Source organism: Balaenoptera physalus (assembly GCF_965194825.1).
Source record: "Balaenoptera physalus genome assembly, chromosome: 9".
In the NCBI taxonomy this organism is placed as follows: domain Eukaryota; kingdom Metazoa; phylum Chordata; class Mammalia; order Artiodactyla; family Balaenopteridae; genus Balaenoptera; species Balaenoptera physalus.
This window is the reverse complement of record NC_138888.1, coordinates 20991418-21009900: the sequence shown is the minus strand read 5'-3', so window position 1 is coordinate 21009900 and position 18483 is coordinate 20991418. Positions and strand designations below refer to the sequence as shown.

The 18483-nt window shown below is 42.1% G+C and overlaps 1 protein-coding gene and 1 long non-coding RNA gene across 6 annotated transcripts in view; one reads left to right on the top strand and one right to left on the bottom strand.

The window, feature by feature from the left end:
• STX11 (syntaxin 11) overlaps window positions 1-4204 on the top strand; it is a 36455-nt gene extending 32251 nt beyond the window's left edge. For all 5 annotated transcript variants that reach the window (XM_082474950.1, XM_082474949.1, XM_082474952.1 and 2 more), the window contains one exon: window positions 2158-4204. In XM_082474950.1, the coding sequence (XP_082331076.1) occupies window positions 2163-3026 (864 nt within the window). In that variant the 5' untranslated portion in view covers window positions 2158-2162 and the 3' untranslated portion in view covers window positions 3027-4204. The remainder of the gene's footprint in view (window positions 1-2157) is intronic.
• A 6297-nt stretch (window positions 4205-10501) lies between these two features.
• LOC309666975 lies at window positions 10502-16785 on the bottom strand. Its single transcript, XR_014267440.1, has 2 exons — window positions 13406-16785; window positions 10502-13074 (listed from the first exon to the last, which is right to left on the bottom strand). It is a non-coding gene; the product is annotated as an uncharacterized lncRNA (long non-coding RNA).
• Window positions 16786-18483: the final 1698 nt, after the last annotated feature.

Sequence of the window (18483 nt, the reverse complement as noted above, 5' to 3'; positions counted from 1 at the left end):
ACACCTGCTGGAGATAGTTGACTGTAGTGGTTAAGTGGGGCTACTCTAGAGGCGGACTCTTCACTTACCAGGGACCTTGGGTACATTCCTTAACCTCCTTAAACTCACTTACCAACTCTGATAATAGCAACACCTACTTCATGAAGTCCGTATGAAGATTAAAGAGGGTAGCACATGAAAAGGGCCTAGAACATGTTTACTGGCATTACAGTAAGTACCTGATACATATTAACTATCCCTGTGTTCGCTGGCATTTATAGTTCTTCTTATATGAATTGCCTTTTCATCGTCTTCGTTTGGGCAAGTGGTTTTTTTGTTTTGGGGAGGCAGGAGTTTTTAATATTGATACATTAATTACGTTAACCCATTATCTGCCGTATATTGAAATCCCCCCCCCAACTTGTGGTTTGTCTTTAAATTTTGTTCAAAATGAGGAAATATTTGGATATCAGGCAGTTCAGGCCAGGGAAGGCACAGTTTTGGTCCACCTGGGTCTTTTTTCTGCCTCTCAGTTGTGCTTCTAGGAGTCACCTTCTCCATCACTGAGAAAGTCCGGTATTGATTTTTGTCACTAGAAAGCAGAAATGGCATTTTAAGCAGGATAACTTGTATTAAAAATCACCACTATGGAATTAAACCTTGCTTAATTTATGTAAATAATGACCATGGCAGACAAGAACCCGTGGTTAGTATTTCACCATTTTCCATTTATCACTAAATCCAACTTGTCAGCATTCCATTAGTGGGGCGGTAAAATTAATTACTTCAACTTGAGAGAAGCTTCTAATTTGAGAGCAAGATCCCTGATAGATTGAGTAGCCATTAAATGTTGCTATTGACATTTTCCCTCTCTTTTCTGCAAATTATATAGTAGAAAGAAATCTTTCTAGCCACAAAATCTTATATAAAAGGGCAAAATGTTTATTATTTTGGCATCTATACACGCTATTAAAAATGAAAGTTTTTTACTTCACTGGAAAAAATATGGACATAGAGAACACTGTTGTGCCTTGCTAAGCAGGGAACTGATGAGAACCACTCTTATAAAAACACGGAAATGCTGTTTGAGCTGCCAACTTGTTTCAAGAAGCCATTGAAAATGGGCAAATATTGCTGCTCTGTGATGGATAAATGGGAGTTATATTACTGCTACTAGGGCTGTGTACGATTGAAATTTTCCATATAAAACTTTTTTAAAAAAAGTTTTGTTAATGATACACCACTAGGGACCTCGGGAAAAGCTGAACATCTTTCACTTCTGATTCTTCATCTGGCTTGTGCTATGTGATTCCCACCTGGATAAATATCTTCTTTCTGCTCACCTCTCCTACTTACTAAAATCACATAAAACACTTAACTATTTCTCTAGCTCTTTCACTCTTAATATCTTCCAGTAGAATATATTTTGGGGTTTTTCCCCCAAATATTTTTAAGCACTGAGTATCAAACAGACATTCAAACTGAAGTATGTACAGGTGATATTAGGCAGAAGAGCAAGGAGATTTCAACTTCCAAATTTTATACTTCCTTTTTAGATTTTTGTCTTTGTTCATTTTGTTGTTGTTTTACTTTAAGCATGTTTTATTATAACATTTTAAGGTAAAAAATTAAACCATGATTTCTATCATTAAAAAAATATTCTTATGATGTACAGGATGCTCACCAGTGCTGAAATAGACACAGGATAGACAACACTTAAGAGTTGGCCCCAAAGCCTTGTAAATTGACTGGCCTTAATTAACAATCGTTATCCTTGCAAGTCTTTTCTTCTTATTTTTCTTTTCTCCGGTGTGCTTTGATTTGCAATTATTGGGGAACTGTAAAGCAAGAAGAGATGGATTCCCAATGCAATCTAAAATTTGAAATTGCTGATTGAGTTCCGGGCACCTCCGCTATTGCACTGAGACACTACAAGCTATAAAATACAAGTGTGTTCGTGAATCTCAGTCACGTTAGTCCTTTACTCATAAGCAAAATGTTCTGAAACATTTAGCTCCTTTAGTGCATTTCTTACCTACACCCAGGAGTAAAGCATTGGGAGTGCTGAGCAGTGAGCAGGAGGTTTCTTTATTTCAATCTTTAATTCCCTCAATGCAAATATCTGACTCTCGATAAATTAAATTCTGAGGAATTTAACCTCAGTATCTCTATTTACAGGCATAATGAAGGACCGGCTAGTAGAATTTGTGGAGTTAACCAAGCGGTATGAACAGCAGTTCCCAGACAAGGACAATGAATTTGACTGGCCCCCCGAGGATATCGTGTTCGAGACGGACCACATCCTGGAATCCTTGTACCGAGACATCCAGGACCTTCAGGAGGAAAACCAGCAGCTGACTGCCGACGTGAAGCGGCTGGGAAAGCAGAACACCCGCTTCCTCACGTCCATGCGGCGCCTCAGCAGCATCAAGCGCGACACCAACTCGATCGCCAAGGACATCAAGGCCCGGGGCGAGAGCATCCACCGCAAGCTGAGCGCCATGAAGGCGCTGAGCGAGGACGCCGAGGCCCAGCACGGCGCGCACTCGGCCGTGGCGCGCATCGCGCGCGCACAGTACAGCGCTCTCACCCGCCCCTTCCAGGCCGCCATGCACGAGTACAACCAGGCCGAGATGAAGCAGCGCGAAAACTGCAAGATCCGCATCCAGCGCCAGCTGGAGATCATGGGCAAGGACGTGTCGGGCGACCAGATCGAGGACATGTTCGAACAAGGCAAGTGGGACGTGTTCTCTGAGAACCTGCTGGCTGACGTGAAGGGCGCACGGGCGGCCCTCAACGAGATCGAGAGCCGCCACCGCGAGATGCTGCGGCTGGAGAGCCGCATCCGCGACCTGCACGACCTCTTCCTGCAGATGGCCATGCTGGTGGAGCAGCAGGCGGACACCCTGGACGTCATCGAGCTCAACGTGCAGAAGACCCTCGACTACACTGGCCAGGCCAAGGTGCAGGTGAGCAAGGCCGTGCGGTACAAGAAGAAGAACCCCTGCCGGACCGTCTGCTGCTTCTGCTGCCCCTGCCTCAACTAGCAGGCGGGCTCGGGCCGCCACACCCCATCCCTGACCAGAATGGGCCGGGAAGCACGCTGGGAAAGATTTCGAGGCTGTCTGCACTGGGGTGAGTTGCCCTAATCCCTAGGGACCTCAGTCTTCAGAGAAGGAAAAAACTCGAGGTCCAAGAATTGCAGTCCAGCTCGTACTTGGAACGAGAGTTGATCCCACCCGCTGTTTCATCTGTAAGGACAGATGCCTACTGAAGTTTTGTGAGGTCATTATATGGCACTTAGCACCCTTGCCTCTTAAAGGAAGACAAATAAGGAACTGACGTGGTAGCGTACTCTCCGGTAGATGTCCAAGGCATGTTTGTACATGGACCTCCAGGAGGAAGTCAGTTCTGCATCGGCTCACAGTATGAACTCGTTATCAAGGCTTCATTTACCCTATCCTGAAAGTACCTCTGTTGTGTTCATTTTCGAGTGAACCGATCTTGGGAAAAACTGCACATCTTCCATTTCTGATTCTTCATCTGGTTTATGCTATGTGATTCCCACCTGGATGTATATCTTCTTTCTGCTCACCTCCTCTACTTATTAAAATCACATTTAACACTTACTATTATTTCCTTACCTCTTTACTTTTAATATCTTCCATCAGAATGTATTTTGGGAGTTTTTTTTCCAAAGATTTTTAAGCACTGAGTATTGAACAAGCACTCAAATTGAAGTATGTTTGTCACATTATATATATTTTTCATAAATAAAAATAATTTAAAATTTATCTTTGTACTTGATTATTACAAACGCACATATATGTAAATGTAAACTACCAATATTTACTAATGCACGTACATAATGACCAGTTGGTTTAACTTTACTTTTGTAAATATGGTATATAAATATCGATGAAACATTTTTACTGGTTGTTGGTGTTGGTTTGCTTGTTATGAGTTCATCTCACTCCCATCTGCATCTCCATAGTCCAGTTTGGGTCAAAACTTTATTTTGAACAACTCTGTGTTGGTTACTATGGTAAAGAACAGGTGTCAAATTCTGAAAATGCATACAGAACTAGAAATATTAAAAAACGGTCTTAGAAATAATTACTTTTGTTTTACTGTGACCCATTCTTTTCATGCATGGAAATGTAGTAATTTAAAATAAAATAATTCTGGTTTTCATGTTAGTTTAATAAACATTACGTTATAAACATCCTGTTTATGCATTTGTGTGTTGACCATTTAAATCTTAGTCTACGTTTTCAATTACTCTTTTAAAAAATTCTTCTACTACCTGCTTGAGGCTTCAACAACTGGATGGAACTCTGAATGGGGGGGGATGAAAAATAATTCATGTGGGGTATGTTGCCTTCTCTCCTGAGTTATTTATAATAGTTCAGCAAAATCATCATGTTTTGGAGATTTGGTTTCATTTGCAAGCTTTGTAATGCCCTTACCTGCACTTACCATGTTTCCTGTCTTTCTTTTAAGTCAACTCTTAACTCTTTCTACTTATTTATTAATAAAAGAGAGAGTTTATTCAGTGGTCATTATTCTCGGGTCCTTCAGACAGTGAACTTTTTAAAAGGAGTAAAAAGAAGAGTATGTGAACTCTTTGGAACTCACTGACTAATCTGCTTATGACCATGACGTCTAGCCCTGATCCTAATTTTAATTTCATGGTTAAATATGAGAATCGTGGAAACCAAGTCCCACTGGGCTCTTCTCAGATTTCTCCCAAGTCTTTCTCAGCTAACTCCAGGGATAGGTTTCACCTATGACCTAATTAACTTTCCCTAAAAAAAAAAAGTCTTCACACAGCTCCATTGCTATGTCTTTCATGGTAGGGAAGAGATATTGGAAATACAGGCCACCAGCTAGTTTCCATAAGAGAGAATAGTTCATGAATTCAACCCATAAAGCAGTTTCTTCGTTTGGAATCATTCATAAAAGTCAAGGAGTTTGCTGGCTCTATGTATTTTTTAATTCCCCACATTTCACATTGGAGAATTAGGTAAAAACTTCACTTTAGTATACTAAGAGATTAGTGTACTGTTGCTTATTGAAAAGGCAAGAATTTTTCTTCCTGGTTTTTAGTAACTGTCTGGGTGTGGCATAGTGGTTAAGAACACAGATTCAGGACCCTACTCTCTGAGTTCAAAACATGACTTTGCCATATACCAACTATATAATTTGGGCACATAACCTCCCTGTGCCTCAGTTTCCTCATCTGTAAAATGGATATAATAGCACCTACCTCATAGAGTTGTTGGAAGAAGTAAATGACTAAATATGTAAAAGCACTTAGGACAGTGCCTGGCACATGCTAAGTGCTATGTTCATTATTGCATAACTTTCTTGTAGACTGAGAGAGCTGCTATTAATTAAGTTAATAGTTATTAACTTCTGAGGAAAGGTAAATATTCTTCTGTTAATAGTCTTTAACAAAATAGAATAAAAAAACCCAAGACCCTATCTTCTTTGAATATTAGGGTTTTAAAATTTTTTTACAATGAAAGAATTGTTTTCACAGTGGCATTTCATTCCTTATATCCAAGCATGTTATGAAGATGAAATTGGATGTTCCACTCAAAAAATAGTTAATCAGGAAGCAGCTGTTCTGCTCAATTTGGCAAGTGTTTTCCCCTAATTCTTTCTAAGCTATGAGTCAAAAAGCCCCAGAAGAAGTTCAGCTGTGGAGGCCAGGTCACAATAGACTAAAGAAAAGGGATCAGTTGGCTTTTCCCATATCCTGCCCTGTTTCCCAGAAGCCCTTCCTAGCTCTGACTGTGGTGCCAAGAAGTGGGTGAAATGCTGGCTTTTTCCTTAGGAAAGGGTGCTCCAGTGCCACCAAGAGGTGCTATAGAGGGGTTTACCTGATCCTGTGACGCTCATTTGGCAAACTCTGCAAGGTGACTCTGGGTAAGAAGAAGACTTTGTGGCAAATCTGCAAATTTCATACACTGATGTCACTTATGTACAAAATGAAAGAACCAATCACAAAACAATAGATCCTTCAGGGGCTGAAGGTGGAAATCTTTTAAAGCTAGTTTAACATATGCAGTGACTCCTAACTAGCCAAATGCCAAACCCTGCAGTCACAGCCACAGACTATAGGTGGTGACAACTCCAGAGATATCAAAAATAGGAAAGATGCTCACCTAGGATGCATTGTTATCCAGGATAATAAGAGTTAGAATCTATAAAAAGCTGATCAGGGGACTTCCCTGGGCTCAGTGGTTAAGAATCCGCCTGCCAATGCAGGGGACCCAGGTTCGAGCCCTGGGCCAGGAAGATCCCAGAGGCCGCGGAGCAACTACGCCCGTGCGCCACAACTACTGAGCCTGCTCTCTAGAGCCCATGAGCCACAACTACTGGGCCTGCGTGCCACAACTACTGAAGCCCACGCGCCTAGAGCCCGTGCTCCGCAACAAGAGAAGCCACCGCAATGAGAAGCCCGCACACCGCAACGAAGAGTAGCCCCTGCTCATTGCAACTAGAGAAAAGCCCGTGCACAGCAACAAAGACCCAACTCAGCCGTAAATAAATAAATAAATAAATAAATAAATAAAAAGCCGATCAATAGTATGAAAATGTTTGAACTGTGACATCACAAGAGTAAGTTTATGGCCTTTCAAGATAACAACTTGGAAAGAGAACAGGGTTCTTCTTGTACCAATGCTTTATAGTTAAATGTCATATGCAAATATTTGTCAGGCTCTACAGTGTAAACTTCCTATCTTGACAGGAAACTACTGAATATTATGCATAACTTAAAAATAATAAAATAGGGTAATGGTAGTCTTGGATTCTCTGTATAAATCCTGCCATTCTATTTTCTACCATCAGACGCCTCTCTTCAAAATATGCAAGGCATCTCGAACTGCAGCATGCAAGTCACTCATTTGTAATAGTTTGAAACATCCATTTGTAATCAGAGTAACAGTTGACTTGCTTTTGATAGCAGAATTGAAAATCACTGGAATTAATAAAATAGGACTATTAGAAATGGAAAATGAACTGGATCTAGAGTGTAATAACTTCACCATCATATAAATATTGAGCATCTTTATTACCTACATGTGTTATAAAGAATGGACAAGATGTCCTCATACACTAGAAGCTTTGTTGTAAAGACTATATATATATACTGGTGAGAAAGAAGACTTTCTGAACGGATGATCTGAGTGGGACTGCATAGGATGCTTTAATACTAGTGATATCCTAAAAAATGAGGAGTGAGAGACAAGTCCCCAAAACTGTCATTTTTTAATTCTTGATGTTTATGTTTTAAGTATTTTATACCCCAATTTAATTGCAACATCCCTAGCCACTTCTTGGACCTTTTCTGTTTTTCCTAATCTATCGATAAATAGATACATTTTCATGGTCCTATAGCGAACTCTTTAGACATAGCCCTCTCTCAGTTTCCCAGCATCCCATAACATTCTATAGTGGGTAAAAAGAACACAGCATGCAAATTACACACATACATACATATATATAAATACATATGTATATATATTAATAATATATATCCTTATCTCTCTATTTTCAGATAGGCCCAGCTATTTGCATGTGCTCAGTCTCGCTATCCCAAACAAAGATGCACCTAAAGCCATTTAACAGGAACATGCATGTACTGAATGTGTTTCTATGTCAGGATCTTTATACTTCCCCATCGATGTGGTCTCCACTTATATGCCCCTTTTACCTGCCTAGGGTACCCACACTTGGAGATTTGTTCTAAGCCACCATAAATCTATTATGGAACAAGGTAGGAAAAGAATGAAAGAGGGAACGAATACATATCCACACGTACCAAAGCTCACTGGCTGACACTGAACAGTGCCTCAGTTTTCTAAGTTTTCTTGGAGATAGATGATACCTCATATCTGTTCTACACTCATGCCCCCTCTGTTTCTTCGGTTTGTTTACTTGGTGGGCACCAATCTGGATCTGACCACACTTTGCTCAACAGTCCTCCCACAGCAAACATGTTCAACCAACATAACAATGCCTGTTGGTATAACACTTTTCTTTTTTTTTTGGCCTCGCCACCAGCTGGTGGGATCTCAGGTCCCCGACCAGGGATCGAACCTGGCCCTGGCAGTGAAAGCCTGGAATCCTAACCACTAGCCCACCAGGGAACTCCCCTACAAGATGCTTTGATTTCGTATTTTTATGACAATTCTGTGAAGTAATATTACCATCTTATTTTTTCTAAGAAGTGGAAGCTAAGAATGCAGTCCTGTGCTGGGTGCTGGGCCCAGAGTAGGGGGCAGTGTCCTGGGAGCAGGGTGAAGTCTTGGTGAGAGGAAGAGAAATGGGATTGGAGAAAAAGCTACTTGGGGAGAAGCAGATCATCCAAGGGAATGGTCAGTCTGAAAAGGTTGCACAGAGAGAGGATGAAGATCTGAGTCATAGGGACTGAAGTGGGCAGAACTGGGGGCAAATCGAGACCAGGATTGGCTGCCACGAGGTAGGGCCAGGAAGACTCTGTACCTTATTAAAGGTACAGACCAAGGTGGGATGCAAAGAAAGTTGTAAAACTTTTTAAGAAGGGATTTTTTCCCTCTTTCTTCTTCCATTCAAATGAAACAGATTATTTTAAAAATTGTGGACAAAATGTGTTGGCTTGGGTTTCAGCTGTACATATTCCTCTGTCACGCGGCATCTAGTGGGGTAATTTATGCAAAATACTTAGCTCCCTGCTTCTAGTCATAAAAGGCTGTGTTTCAGGGTGGTGGTTTTGAGCAACAGCCCCAAACTGTCCTCAATCACTGAGGTCTCTTTTTATGAGGCTCCCCTGAGATGCCTCAGTCCATTTTCCTGAGTATGTCAGGGGCATCCCCTCACCCAACACACACATACAGGCTCTTTAGGGATCCATAATACTCACTCAATACAAAAATGTTCAACTGCAGGTATACTGTGCAGAGAAATAACTGGCAAGGCCATTCCTTCTGCTGCAGGAGTTGAAGATCAAGGAGAGATTGGAGGACCCCAAACTACCCTTTCTTTGAGCTCTGAGCTCGGCTGGGCTGCAAGGCCTCACTCTCTCCCTGTTGAAGCCGTCCTGGCAGACCTACTGTTATGTGCCTCCCAGCTGCCAGCAGCTGGTGCTCCAACTCTTTCAAAAGATGGTTTTGGACCAAATCAAGAAGAGAATCTCCAGGGGGTAGAGAGGACATACAAGGAATGTCACCCTTAGATAAAAAGAAATTATTTAGCCTGCATGTGACAAAACAGGAATTTCTCTTGCGGCTAGGAATGTTTTAACTAGTTTATTCTTTTGCCCTGCCCTGTGGTTTCCCCTGGTCTAAAGCACCCTTAAAAGGGCATAGATGATGTAACAGCCTCTCTTCATGATCTTCATCGCACTTGGTAACCTGGTTCATGGAAGAAACCTGTCAAACAAGAAATGTTACTGAGTGGCAAGATGTTAAAACATGCGCAGACCCAGGAGAAAGTAAATCTGTCTGAGAGATGAAAGAAAGTGCCTGTTCTTTCAATGCTGGGACTCATCAGTAGGGGAGCTTCTTGTGTTTGGCATCCTGCCTTGGCGGTTATCAATATGTGAAAGAACTTTGTAACAAGTGCTCATTTCCAAAAGGAAACCATAGCTTTATTAGCAGCCCTTCTCACTGATAAAGAGTTTCAGTGTCACATTAAAAATGACTGGCAGAACACACTGGGGAATATAAAAATGGTGAAGAGAAATCCTTTCCTTCTTGATAAGAGACAAGAGGCTTAAAATAAATATTTTCGCAAGGCATCATCCAGTGGTGTGAATGAATTTGAGAGTTAAAATAAGAAGAAAGAAAGGAAGAAGGAAGGATGACCAGTTCCTAAGGTCAGACAGTAAGATAACTGTGGACACCCAAAAGAGCAGAGTGGGATCAGGGCACATGAAGCTGAAAATACTGAAAGTAAACTTTCCTGTGAACGAACCCAGCTGATTTTCATCTGTGCACTAACAAATAGAAATTGTGAGCAAACGACTTACTTGGCTGACATGTCAACAGGGACAATGGTTTCAACTAGAAGTTGGTACGTTATCTTTTTTTTTCCCTCTGTATATGCCCTGTGAGTATAATTTGGTTAAATTACGTACTATGATATTCTATAATATAATTTTGTTTGGGCTTAAATTCAATGTAGTAAGTGGGTTGAAAATTTTGGAAATTCCTACTAACACCTAAAGGCCTGTATAGATTTCTGATAACTCAGAGCCTTTATATTCACTTGCGTATTAATTTATTTTCCTTTTACTTTTTTTTGTAAAAATGAAAAAATTGTGCCTCATAGTTTGATAAAATATAATTACCACTCCTCTCTTCATCCAACTATTGCATTATTCTTTAACAGTTAATAAAATTAGGAGAGACTGATGCTATTAATTCCATTTAGTCTATTGTTTCTTTGCTTGATCTGCTTTTTTATTCAGAAGAAAATTTATATGTATATATATGATAAAATGTATAATATATAAATTTATATATATACATTTTCAAAATTTTCACAAAGACTTAAAAACAAAATAGATACTACAGTTTACACCTCAAACAAAAACTCCTGGAATTAAAGGTACACCATGTAGCAACTGAACAACTGAATTACCTCCTTAAAGTATATTGCCAAAACAAAACAAAACAAAAGGAAGTATTCATGCATTCAGATTTATATTACCAACTCCTCTGATTTATTTGACAGGAGAAAGAGGCTGTGATTTGTCAATGTCCACATACCCTGTGTGGGCTTAGTTGACAGTATTTGCCTTCTCTATAGCTACACCTGCACACTACACAGCTATAATAAATCATCAGATGTGGTTAAGGCAACTAAGAAAAAAGGGGAGGGAAATGACTGCTCCCCAGCGCTTGGTAGCATAAAAACACAGAGGTACCTCATCTATTTTTCAGAGTATTGGGTCAGATGAGTTAGCCCACACACTGTCATGTGAAATGGCCAAGGAGTCTACCCTTGACTCTTTCTTCTCTGTACCTCCTTTGTGGTTGATCTCATCCATCCCATGGTTTTGCTACCCTATGGTGATAATTTCCAAACCTTTGTGGAGAGAAGATTGGTCACTGATGACCCCAGCAGCTCTCTTTAGTTTGCCTGATAAGGAGGAAACATACAGTCTCAACTGTACCCAATGTACCCAGGTGCTGTCAGCGTAAGTGGGCAACCTCCCTGAGCAGGTGGCACCCAAGCTAGACTCTTTTTCTTCTGCTTGCAAGACTCCTCTTATTCTCACCTTTGAAAAATATTGTTATTGAGTAGCAGGGGTGAGTTCATGATGAATGCAGCTGGGTACTGCCCAAGCATGTCCTGGGATCACTAGACATGACACAGCATCATCCTGGGGCTGCCCCTCCCCCACCTGTTGTTCCGCCTGCACCGTGGGACACTCAGATGTTTGCCTGAGCCATGCACTCAATAACCTACATCTTTAGCCTAGATTTGTCACCTGAACTGCGTACTTTTATATCCTACTGTCTGCTTGACCTCTCTTCCTGAATGTCCCATAGCTTCCTCCAACTCAGCATTCTGTTCTTCCTCTGATGGACCTCCTTCAGTTAATGGAATCATTACCCTCCCAGATAGCTAGAGGCAAAACATGTGAATCACCTTCATTCAGTTCTTTCCTCCTCTCTGTCCACAACCAAATGAAATTAAAGAATTGCTGTTTATACTTAAAAAAAAAAAAGATGAATATTTGTGGGTTATTGTGTGGTTAATAATGCAATCCAAAATGCACACCAGATACGTGGGCTGTAAAGGCAGTTACAAGTTTCTGTCTGGATTTTCCTAATTGACCCAACGAGAAAGCTTCACACATCAGGAATTATGTTTTGATTTACATTTAAGTTTATCTAATCTTCAGTGTGGTTGTTCATTCAATAAACGTCTATTGCGCTTCCCTGGTGGCGCAGTGGTTGAGAATCTGCCTGCCAATGCAGGGGACACAGGTTCGAGCCCTGGTCTGTGAAGATCCCACATGCCGCAGAGCAACTAGGCGTGGGAGCCACGACTACTGAGCCTGCGCGTCTGGAGCCTGTGCTCCGCAACAAGAGAGGCCGCGACAGTGAGAGGCCCGCGCACCGCGATGAAGAGTGGCCCCTGCTTGCCACAACTGGAGAAAGCCCTCGCACAGAAACGAAGACCCAACACAGCCATAAATAAATAAATTAATTAATTAAAATTTAAAAAATAAATAAATAAACGTCTATTAAGGGCAGAGCTGATATTACTTAACTCTGGTCCAAACTTGCATACATATTTCTTTTACATACGTAAGTTGCCTGGAACCAGCTTCTTGCAGACCTGTCGTCCCAGCATAACTTTTAATAGCTTCTCCTTTCACTTTCACAAGTGTCTGAGTTTGGATGATAAACTGTACGGTCACCCAACATATATGATATTTAATTTGGGTGTCCCCTTGTATGACATTTTCTAAGTTCACCCTGCCCTTTAATATCTAGCCACCTGAGTCTGAGTCTCCACCCTGAGTGGCTGCAGGAAGACCCTACCTTTTGTTAGATTGTCCCTCTCCTTGTTGTGGAAACTGTGGGGACAGAGATGTGGCCTTTCCTCACTGCCACTTCCTGAGGCCATATTTCTTACTTGCCAAAAACCCGAAGTAAAATAAATATCCCTGAAAAAAAAATTAAGTATAATAACACAAGGAAGAGAGAAAATTAAGAAAAACTAAACGGTTAAAATGAAAATACAAGGGTTAAAATAGAAATGTCATGAAAAGTGAACTATTACAAGATAAAATAACCAGATTTAATTACAAAATAAAAATTAAAAGCTACAATATGTAAAATAAAATCAAAACTAGTAGAGATTAAGAAAAAATCTAAACAAGGAATAAATATAACTCCAGTTGGATGTAAAGTAATAATACTTTTAAAGGCAATGCAAATAAAGACAAAGTAAGGAAAACAAGATAGAGGCAGAACACTTAAAGAATAAAGAACTAAAACAGAAATGGGGAAAATTAGGTAAAATGAATAAAATGAGGTAACACATGTAAAGTGCTTCTCACGGTAAAGTGATGTTAACACACTGCTCTATAAAACAAAATTTGGGGCTTCCCTGGTGGCGCAGTGGTTGAGAATCCGCCTGCCAATGCAGGGGACATGGGTTCGAGCCCTGGTCCCGGAGGATCCCACATGCCGCGGAGCAGCTGGGCCCGTGAGCCACAATTACTGAGCCTGAGCGTCTGGAGCATGTGCTCCGCAACAAGAGAGGCCGCGATAGTGAGAGGCCCGCGCACCGCGATGAAGAGTGGCCCCCACTTGCCACAACTGGAGAAAGCCCTCGCACAGAAACGAAGACCGAACACAGCCATAAATAAATATAAATAAATAAATTAAAAAAAAAAAAACAAAAAAAAAACAAAAAAAAAACAAAATTTGCCTTTAGTGAAATTGGAAAACAAAAGATGAGGGGGAAGGGAGGAGAGAGTAAAGAACCCTTTTGAAAGCAGGCTACGAGTCCTTTGCAAAATTCCCACTGGACTTCTCTGTAGTTGAGCCCTGAAGTGCTGGGAGATGGAAGGCACCAGGCAATACAAACCTCCGTCGCCCGACCCTTGTCCCACGTCCCAGCAACCTTGCATCCCTTTGTGGTATCTCCGGCCCAGAGCTGTCTGAAAAAGCCTCACCACAATTTCAGCAGTCAGGGTTGGTTGACCTCACACTTGCTCAGCCATCAACTCTGTTCTTTGGAACCCAGAAGAATTGCACACTCAGGTGTCTGAAAGTGCCTGGAAAGTATTTCGTAATCCCCAATGTAAGCAACAGAATGCTTCTCGTTCTCACCTTCAGATGAGAAAATATGTCCTAGTGTTGATGCTGCTTAGTGATAATGTTACCGACCTTGGACTCTTTAATCAATAGAAACTGGTAAGAGGCCAGACAAGAAATTCAGGCAAGGCTTTACTGGGACTTGGGCTGCAGCCCAAGGGAGCAAAAACAAGTAACAGGTTCCCTCGCTCGCTCCCTGAGAGGGGTGAGGTGGTCCCTTAAACGGGTGAGGGTAGGGCCAGATGCATGCGTTGGGCCGCAAGGGTGACTTAGGTGGTCTGCCCACCCCCTTGGCGGTGCTGTGTGCAGGGGTCATGCGCAGTACCCTGCTTTTGCTCCTGACTCCTCAGAAGTAGCAGTTGGGTTTTTGGTCTTTTCGTATCTTGTTGTTCATAATCTGCCCCAGCTGCGCATGTACGCAGTTATTTTTAGTTCCTTATAGTTTCTTTGTATCCTGTTCCTCAAGGAGATGTTGGTCCAGGTGTAAGCACTGCAGCAAAGGGTCCCAGGTCCCAGTTGCCAGCCTGTCTCAATAATACTCTGAAAATCTATGATACGGCCATATTTCTTCACTGTTGAGATAATGAGGGGGTTTAAAAGTAACCTGGAAGTTGAAGGGTTTAACTGATGTTGAAATAATAGGGTGTTAGGATGAAATTAGGAAGTGAGCGATTTCTGGTAAAGCGAAAGTGAAGTCTATCAAAGACAAGACACACCTGAGGAGAAGGCAGTGTCAGGGTTCCACGCAATCATTTGTATATTTATTTAAACACAGAAAGACAGCAAGTGCACCCTCAGGAGATAGGCTCACTTAGGGGAAAAAAGATAAATGATAAGAAATCAAGCCAATAATGGGGAATCAGTCAAGGAAGCAACCTTTGCAGAATACTGTAGAACCCTTCATCCACGCTACACATACTGTCTGAGCCCTTAGGAAACGTTTCCTCAGAAACCTGCGGTGAAAACAGGGCCATTAAAACCTGAGCATGCCTCACAATCACCCAATTCTGAGACACAGATTCAGGAAGTTGGGGTGGGGCCTGAGAATTTGCATTTCCAACAAGTTCCCAGGTGATCCGGATGCTTTGAGAACCACTGGCATATATTTCAAGACGTGTTAATTATCCCATACCTCAGGCAGATTGGAGGTAGATAGTTTCTGGCTAGCTATGGCTCATAACGGTCTTGAAGGGCAGTTTCCTTCAAACCTATCCTTCTGACATCTTTGGGTGTTAGCTCCTTATCCATTGGCTTGTCCCCTTGTAGACACAGGATGCTAACACAGCTCCAAGAACTTCATTTCACACCAGCTCATTGAAGGCCGGAAGAAAAAGGGAAGGAATAGCACAAGCTTTCACTTCCCAAGACTCCTTTTTTTTTTTTTTTAAATTCTTTCTCAGAAGCCCCAGCCAACTTTCCTTATCTCTCATTAGCCAGAACTGGATCACTGGCCCACTCTCTCCCTTATCCCTGCCCCAGGCCAATTACTTGCAAAAGGCCAATAATAATTCACCCCCTGGGGCAGGGGGCAGAGTCTACCTTTCTCGAAATCAAACTGGGAATGGCTGTGGCAAAAGCAACAAACACCGACTATCACAGGAGCCCACCTCCAGCCAAGCACCCTGCTAGATACTTTACATATATTTTTTTCACTTAATTGTCACATTTCTCTGAGGTAGGTGTTATTATTCCCACTTTACAGATGAGGAAACTGAGACTTGAAGACGTTAAGTATATTGCCTCACAGCTTGGAAAAAATTAGAATTTGAACTAGATCTATTGACTCCACAGCCTAAATAACATCTTTACATTATGACATCCTGCTGCCTCTTGTTTCCTCTGTAGAAAAAATCATTGTTGTCATAACAACAACCCTTAATTATGGACAAAAAGACTAATTTATATGCTGCTTAATATATAGGAAATGTGTATTCTACATTTCATGAGATTTGAGACAAAAATTTAAATTCTATAACTTAGAAAATTATGTCACTAAAAATAAAGTTATCACATACCTTACTGTTATCCTAATGTTATCACATACCTTAATTATTATAATAAATAAGATCAGGCAGAGTTATAAGGATGCTTCTGCAGTCTAATTTGGAACTTCCTAAGTTTTGTACACTCATATTTACAGGTAAGTATAACTTAATACTCATTTCACTTTACAATTCTGTGTGTGGTGGGAAGGTAGGGTTTATGCTGGGCCTTGGAGGAGAGCTGGGCAGATAGAATCAGGAGGAGACAGAAAATGGCTTAGCATCTCTAAGGGCCAAGGGGTCCCAATTCAGTATAACTGGAATGACATGGGTTGTGGAAAGGGGTTACGCATTCTACTTTATTCACTTCTGTATTGTTTGAACTTCATACAACTTTCACAGTTTGAATGTCTTTTAGTAAAGATACTCTCATTGTGAAAAGATAAAGAGAGAGAAAAGTAGAAGCCACACAGCAGAGGATTCTGGGGAAAAGTGAAAGTAAATGAGTGGACTTGGAAAGTTTGGGCAACTCCATTCAAGAGTTTGGAAACAAATGGAAGAAGGAAAGTTCAATGTTAGCAAAAGGGTCAGCAGGGTCTTTGTTTGTTTGTTTGTTTTGGGCTATCATGAATTGATTAAAGTGCAACAAATGTCTGTGTGTGTGTGTGTGTAAGTTTTCATTTCTCTGGGATAAATGCTCATGAGTGCAATTGCTGGGTCCTATGGTAGTTGTATGTTTGTTTCTTTTAAGAAATGCCAAATTTTGTGCAGAGTGGTCATACCATTTTACACTCCTACCAATCACGTAAAAGTGATCTAGTTTGTCCCCCATTATCTTAGGCAATTGGTGTTGCCATCAGCAGGGTTTTTTAAGATAACATGTATGGAAACAAAATATATGCCTGTGAATACATTGTCAAAGCTAGAGATACTAACTCTGGCTAGTTTGTCTATTAGTTATCTATAGCTGCATAAAAATAACACAAAAATATTTACCTTATGTAGTTTCTGAGGGTCAGGAAATCAGGGTTTCGCTAGGTGGTTCTGATTCAGGGTCTCTCAAGAGGTTGTAGTCAAGATATTGGCCAGGGCTATAGTCATCCGAAGGCTTGACTGGGCTGAGACCTCAGTTCCTTGCTGGCTGCTCTTCCCCACATGGGCCTCTGAAAAGGCTGTTCCGGACATGGCAGCTGGTTTTCTCCAGAGGGAATCATCCAACAGAGAGAAACCAAGTTGATAGCAGCAGTGCCTTTTGATGACCTACTCTCCGAGGTTGCATACTGTCTCTTCTGTTTTATTCTACTCCTTAGAAACAAGATCCAGCCCACATTGAAGGAGAAGGGAATTAGGCTCTATGTCTTGAAGGGAGGAGTATCAAAGCAGTTATAGACATATTTTTTAAACCACCATAGAATGCATAAAGAATATCATGGCTTAAACAAACACACACACACAGTGAAAAATAGTTTAAATAGAGGGAAACATTTCCCCATAAGAAGTGTGTCAAATGCAATTTCCCGAACATGAAGCCATTCCAATGTTATAAATCTATCTTAATATTGTCATTTGCTCTCTAATATCGTCAGTTATAACAAGTGTCATTGCACCGTGCCTTTCACATTTTGTCCTGACATTCAGGTGGATATTTGTCATTCCTTGCAGTTGCCAGCAACTTTTGAACACTCTTCTGACGTTTGGGGAACTTCCTCCATGTTGAGGCCTGCTTCCTAAGGCACAAGCCAGAACTTAGCCTCCGAGATGGAGATGGTGAGTTAGTGGGTGGTGATCCTGTGTCATCATCACACAAATGTCTCTAGACCCTGGCAAGAGTCCAAGTTCCCCTTCTTCTCTCAGCAGGGCAGGGCCAGGCCGGAGGAAATGCTCTATCCCTGTTCTTGACTGCACGCTCCTGGAGGGCCAGGCCTCACGTTCAGCGGGAGGGATAGTTTTGAGGCTGGAATGTAGACACAGGCCACTGATCCCTCACTATGTTAAGTGGCAAAGCGGGTAGGGGACAATTTCATCCACTACTATCCGGGGGAGCTCCCTCAGGGGCGGTCATGTTCTTGACTGGAACGCAGAGAACCAGGGCAGCAGGCTGGGCGAAGGCCTCCACAGGTCAGGGCAGTGTTCCCAGGGATCACAGGCGTCCAGGAGGTGGCAGGGCAATGGGTTTCTCACAGTGTGACCCAGTGGGTGAGGAGCCAGTTGGTGACGTGAATGCGTACAGTCTCCTGGATGACGTAAGTTCTCGGTCAAAGCTGCCTGCACTGTCTCAACAAGGGCGTGGCTGCCGGATGGTGGCTCAGTCCCCAGGCCCCCTGACGCTCCAGAACACAGAAGCCTTGGCTCTGTGGTGGCTTCCAGGTCCTGTGTGGTGGAGAATGGAGCGAAAGCCCTGGAAAAGGAAGTCAACTGAGAGGACGAACTGAAATCTCTTGTGCACAGGCAGGAAGGAGGGCACTGCAGAACAGTTAAGATACGAGAACATAAACATCTATGTGCAAAGGAGGGTCTGGGAACAGAGAGGAGGTCCCCGGCACTGCGTCTGAAGCGTGCCCGAAGCCAGTCGGGAGGGCGAACGGTGCCGCGCTCCCTGCACGTGGCGCCGCAGTATAGACACAGGTCGCTACAACACTCCCTGCCCGTGTGACTTGTTGAGAAGAAAAGCGGCCCATAGGGACGGG